Here is a 6,000-nt window from a genome sequence, read left to right as displayed (position 1 = left end):
TCTTTAAAAAGATGAATAGATGGAACAATTATTTATTAATGTACCTTCTGGATTGCTTAGTTTGTTCTTTCTAAATGTATTTCTTAAGTACTTCTGTTAACTGTCGTGTGTCACCATGGATCCCTTCTGGTCTTTAACCTGCAAACCAAATCTACACGCGGACACTTGTTTTGTGAAATTGGGAAAAAAAGTCTGAATTTTTAGGAAATGAAAATAATGAAAGATTCTGATAAAAATAGAAAGATCAGATTTTCGGAAATAAAAGTAAAGATTCTGAGAAAATGTCATAGTAAAGAAAATGGCAAGATTGTTAAGAAAAGTCCACAAAAATGTCAAAATATAAAAAAAAGTCAACAATTAAAAAAAAGAAACTGCCGGATGCTAACTGCATGGCAACTTGCACCTTTAGCAATAGTTAGACTCTGCTGGTTGTGACGGTGTTTCGTGTCTCCGTCAGGACGCTCCACCTGCAGGGCGTCGGGCGCTCAGACTTCTCTCTCTGGTTCTCGGACATCCAGCGGGCGGCGGGCGGGGAAGGAAACGCGCTGAGGGAGCAGCAGCTGAGCAGGAACGACATCCCCATCATCGTGGACAGCTGCCTGGCCTTCATCACGCAGTACGGTGAGCAGAGAGCACCTGGTGGGGCACCACACAGAACCTCATCCTCTCACCAAGGGCTGAGGCACTCCTGTTCCCTGGGATAACCACAAAGCATGGTTTGAAGTTTAATTAAACGGATGCAGGAATAACTTTGGATCTATCAGGGCTAAGCTACCACTGAAGCTGCTCAGGGGCCTCATTTATAAATGTGGTTTACGCTCAAAAGATGGCGTATGCCAATTTCTAAGCAAACTTTGCAGATTATAAAAAACAAACTTCAAGGGATAATGTGTGGTCCTCCACGGACACTCTGACCCGTGTCCTCCACGGACACTCTGACCCGTGTCCTCCACGGACACTCTGACCCGTGTCCTCCACACTCTGACCCGTGTCCTCCACACTCTGACCCACGTCCTCCACTCTGACCCGTGTCCTCCACGGACACTCTGACCCGTGTCCTCCACACTCTGACCCACGTCCTCCACTCTGACCCGTGTCCTCCACGGACACTCTGACCCGTGTCCTCCACTCTGACCCACGTCCTCCACTCTGACCCACGTCCTCAACACTCTGACCCTTGTCCTCCACACTCTGACCCCTGTCCTCCACTCTGACCCACGTCCTCCACTCTGACCCACGTCCTCAACACTCTGACCCGTGTCCTCCACTCTGACCCACGTCCTCCACTCTGACCCACGTCCTCAACACTCTGACCCTTGTCCTCCACACTCTGACCCGTGTCCTCCACTCTGACCCGTGTCCTCCACTCTGACCCACGTCCTCCACTCTGACCCACGTCCTCCACACTCTGACCCGTGTCCTCCACTCTGACCCACGTCCTCCACTCTGACCCACGTCCTCAACACTCTGACCCGTGTCCTCCACTCTGACCCACGTCCTCCACACTCTGACCCGTGTCCTCCACTCTGACCCACGTCCTCCACCCTCTGAACGTGTCCTCCACTCTGACCCACGTCCTCCACACTCTGACCCGTGCCCTCCACTCTGACCCGTGTCCTCCACACTCTGACCCACGTCCTCCACACTCTGACCCGTGCCCTCCACTCTGACCCGTGTCCTCCACACTCTGACCCACGTCCTCCACACTCTGACCCGTGTCCTCCACACTCTGACCCGTGTCCTCCACTCTGACCCGTGTCCTCCACTCCCTGACCCGTGCCCTCCACTCTGACCCGTGTCCTCCACTCCCTGACCCGTGCCCTCCACTCTGACCCGTGTCCTCCACACTCTGACCCACGTCCTCCACACTCTGACCCGTGTCCTCCACACTCTGACCCGTGTCCTCCACACTCTGACCCGTGTCCTCCACACTCTGACCCACGTCCTCCACACTCTGACCCGTGTCCTCCACACTCTGACCCGTGTCCTCCACTCTCTGACCCGTGTCCTCCACACTCTGACCCACGTCCTCCACACTCTGACCCACGTCCTCAACACTCTGACCCGTGTCCTCCACTCTGACCCACGTCCTCAACACTCTGACCCGTGTCCTCAACACTCTGACCCGTGTCCTCCACTCTGACCCTTGTCCTCCACTCCCTGACCCGTGCCCTCCACTCTGACCCGTGTCCTCCACTCCCTGACCCGTGTCCTCCACACTCTGACCCACGTCCTCCACACTCTGACCCGTGTCCTCCACTCCCTGACCCGTGTCCTCCACTCCCTGACCCGTGCCCTCCACTCTGACCCGTGTCCTCCACACTCTGACCCGTGTCCTCCACACTCTGACCCGTGTCCTCCACACTCTGACCCGTGTCCTCCACTCTCTGACCCGTGTCCTCCACTCTGACCCACGTCCTCAACACTCTGACCCGTGTCCTCAACACTCTGACGCATGCGTACGCACGGAGACGGAGAGATGAGAAACTGCGACACCGTTGGCAGAAGAGAGAAAGGAGAGAAATATGTGAAAATAATACCATAAATCAAAATGTTACCTCTGGTATCATGGATGAGGATTTAATATTCCAATCTTAAAATGATGGAACAAAGGCCTGTTTGAGACTCCTCAGTGCACACACAAACATAACTTGGAGAAATAACGCCTAACGGAGGAGCATCTGTGAGAGAGAGAGAGAGAGAGAGAGAGAGAGAGCGAGAGAGAGAGCGAGCGAGCGAGAGAGAGAGAGAGAGAGAGAGAGAGAGATAGAGAGAGAGAGAGAGAGATAGAGAGAGAGAGAGCGAGAGAGAGAGAGAGAGAGAGAGAGAGAGAGAGAGAGATAGAGAGAGAGAGAGAGAGAGAGAGAGAGAGAGCGAGAGAGAGAGCGAGAGAGAGAGCGAGCGAGCGAGCGAGAGAGAGAGAGAGAGAGAGAGAGAGAGAGAGAGAGAGAGAGTTGCTAGCATCTGGTGCTAGCTCGGAGCTAAAGGAGATTAGAAGCTGTTTCAACAGTAAGGAGAGGGAGAGTCCTCACCTGTGGGGCTGAGAGGCTGAGATAACGTCAGCAGGTTGGTAAAGGACTCTGAGATTAGATTGTAAACTTTAGTCTAAGTTATCTCAGTGGGTCTCAAACGGTTTGGTCATCTTTGTAAACAAATATTTCCATCTATTTAATATAGTTGTTCAAAATAAGATAAGAAATAATTCCAATGTCAGTAAAAAATAAAAAACACAGTTTGAAAGGGGAGTGATTATTAAAATATGCATAAATAAAAAGAAAGAATGCAGACTAGGTAAGATGAAGATAGGAGAGGAGTTTATCAATGATGTGTGATTGGTTCTGAGCATATTCTAATGGCTTTTTGATTATTGAAATATTTACAGTTCTGTTTCCTCTGAGTGTTGAGAGCTGTATCCATACATCTCTTCATGTTGCCCTCAAAGTGCACCAGATGGATGCTTTAACTTCAATTTAAAGAAAAAAATCTTCCCGGGGTGCATGCCCCCGGACCCCCCTAGAGGAGGTGAGGTCATCACAAATAAAACAGGTTCACATGGATAACTAGATAAGTGCACACTCATTATATATACTACACATCTTTCTTGGATCTTTTAACACCATAGTCCCTGATATATTTGTAGAACGGCAGGAAATGGAATTAAATGCAGAACAATGTTTCATTGTGTAGGACCCCCTGTTTTGTGTCCCCCCCACTTCTCAAACCAAAGTTACACCCTTGAATGCGTCTATCACATATATGTCTCTCTGTGAAGTGTCCTTTACCCGTAACGCTGAATCAGCAGCTCTGTCTCCGCAGGGCTGGGTCACGAGGGGATCTACAGGAAGAACGGCTCCAGGACCAGAATCAAACTCCTGATGGACGAGTTCCGGAAAGATGCCCGAAACGTGAAGCTGCGCATCGGAGACCACTTCATCGAGGACGTGACAGACGTCCTGAAGAGGTTCTTCAGGGAGGTGGACGACCCCGTCTTCATGGCCGACCTCCACCCGCTGTGGCAGAATGCCGCCAGTGAGTCAAATACACCTGGGTCCACCCTGACATGCAGACCACCTTAAAGTGACCTGGTTCCACCCTGACATGCAGACCACCTTAAAGTGACCTGGGTCCACCCTGACATGCAGACCACCTTAAAGTGACCTGGTTCCACCCTGACATGCAGACCACCTTAAAGTGACCTGGTTCCACGCTGACATGCAGACCACCTTAAAGTGACCTGGTTCCACCCTGACATGCAGACCACCTTAAAGTGACCTGGTTCCACCCTGACATGCAGATCACCTTAAAGTTACCTGGGTCCACCCTGACATGCAGACCACCTTAAAGTGACCTGGTTCCACGCTGACATGCAGACCACCTTAAAGTGACCTGGTTCCACCCTGACATGCAGACCACCTTAAAGTGACCTGGGTCCACCCTGACATGCAGACCACCTTAAAGTGACCTGGTTCCACCCTGACATGCAGACCACCTTAAAGTGACCTGGTTCCACTCTGACATGCAGACCACCTTAAAGTGACCTGGTTCCACTCTGACATGCAGACCACCTTAAAGTTACCTGGTTCCACTCTGACATGCAGACCACCTTAAAGTGACCTGGTTCCACTCTGACATGCAGACCACCTTAAAGTTACCTGGTTCCACTCTGACATGCAGACCACCTTAAAGTGACCTGGTTCCACTCTGACATGCAGACCACCTTAAAGTGACCTGGTTCCACTCTGACATGCAGACCACCTTAAAGTTACCTGGTTCCACACTGACATGCAGACCACCTTAAAGTGACCTGGTTCCACCCTGACATGCAGACCACCTTAAAGTGACCTGGTTCCACCCTGACATGCAGACCACCTTAAAGTTACCTGGTTCCACACTGACATGCAGACCACCTTAAAGTTACCTGGGTCCACCCTGACATGCAGACCACCTTAAAGTGACCTGGTTCCACCCTGACATGCAGACCACCTTAAAGTGACCTGGTTCCACCCTGACATGCAGACCACCTTAAAGTGACCTGGTTCCACCCTGACATGCAGACCACCTTAAAGTGACCTGGTTCCACCCTGACATGCAGACCACCTTAAAGTGACCTGGTTCCACTCTGACATGCAGACCACCTTAAAGTTACCTGGTTCCACTCTAACATGCAGACCACCTTAAAGTGACCTGGTTCCACCCTGACATGCAGACCACCTTAAAGTGACCTGGGTCCACTCTGACATGCAGACCACCTTAAAGTTACCTGGGTCCACTCTGACATGCAGACCACCTTAAAGTGACCTGGTTCCACCCTGACATGCAGACCACCTTAAAGTGACCTGGTTCCACTCTGACATGCAGACCACCTTAAAGTGACCTGGTTCCACCCTGACATGCAGACCACCTTAAAGTTACCTGGTTCCACTCTGACATGCAGACCACCTTAAAGTTACCTGGGTCCACCCTGACATGCAGACCACCTTAAAGTGACCTGGTTCCACTCTGACATGCAGACCACCTTAAAGTGACCTGGTTCCACTCTGACATGCAGACCACCTTAAAGTTACCTGGGTCCACCCTGACATGCAGACCACCTTAAAGTTACCTGGGTCCACCCTGACATGCAGACCACCTTAAGGTGACCTGATTCCACCCTGACATGCAGACCACCTTACAGTTGCCTGGGTCCACCCTGACATGCAGACCAACCTAAAGTTGCCTGGGTCCACCCTGACATGCAGACCACCTTAAAGTTACCTGGGTCCACCCTGACATGCAGACCAACCTAAAGTTGCCTGGGTCCACCCTGACATGCAGACCACCTTAAAGTTACCTGGGTCCACCCTGACATGCAGACCACCTTAAAGTGACCTGGTTCCACTCTGACATGCAGACCACCTTAAAGTGACCTGGTTCCACTCTGACATGCAGACCACCTTAAAGTGACCTGGTTCCACCCTGACATGCAGACCACCTTAAAGTGACCTGGTTCCACCCTGACAT

At 51.2% G+C, this 6,000-nt stretch overlaps 1 protein-coding gene across 2 annotated transcripts in view; it reads left to right on the top strand.

Annotated features, from left to right (window-relative positions):
• arap3 (ArfGAP with RhoGAP domain, ankyrin repeat and PH domain 3) overlaps window positions 1-6,000 on the top strand; it is a 46,058-nt gene that overhangs the window by 15,977 nt on the left and 24,081 nt on the right. For both annotated transcript variants that reach the window (XM_079670488.1, XM_079670487.1), the window contains 2 exons: window positions 458-621; window positions 3,817-4,029. In XM_079670488.1, coding sequence (XP_079526614.1) covers window positions 458-621; window positions 3,817-4,029 — 377 coding nt within the window. The remainder of the gene's footprint in view (window positions 1-457; window positions 622-3,816; window positions 4,030-6,000) is intronic.

The sequence above is a fragment of the Notothenia rossii genome, assembly GCF_949606895.1.
Source record: "Notothenia rossii genome assembly, chromosome: 3".
In the NCBI taxonomy this organism is placed as follows: domain Eukaryota; kingdom Metazoa; phylum Chordata; class Actinopteri; order Perciformes; family Nototheniidae; genus Notothenia; species Notothenia rossii.
The sequence above is the reverse complement of the archived record's forward strand: the minus strand, read 5'-3'. Positions and strand labels throughout refer to the sequence as shown.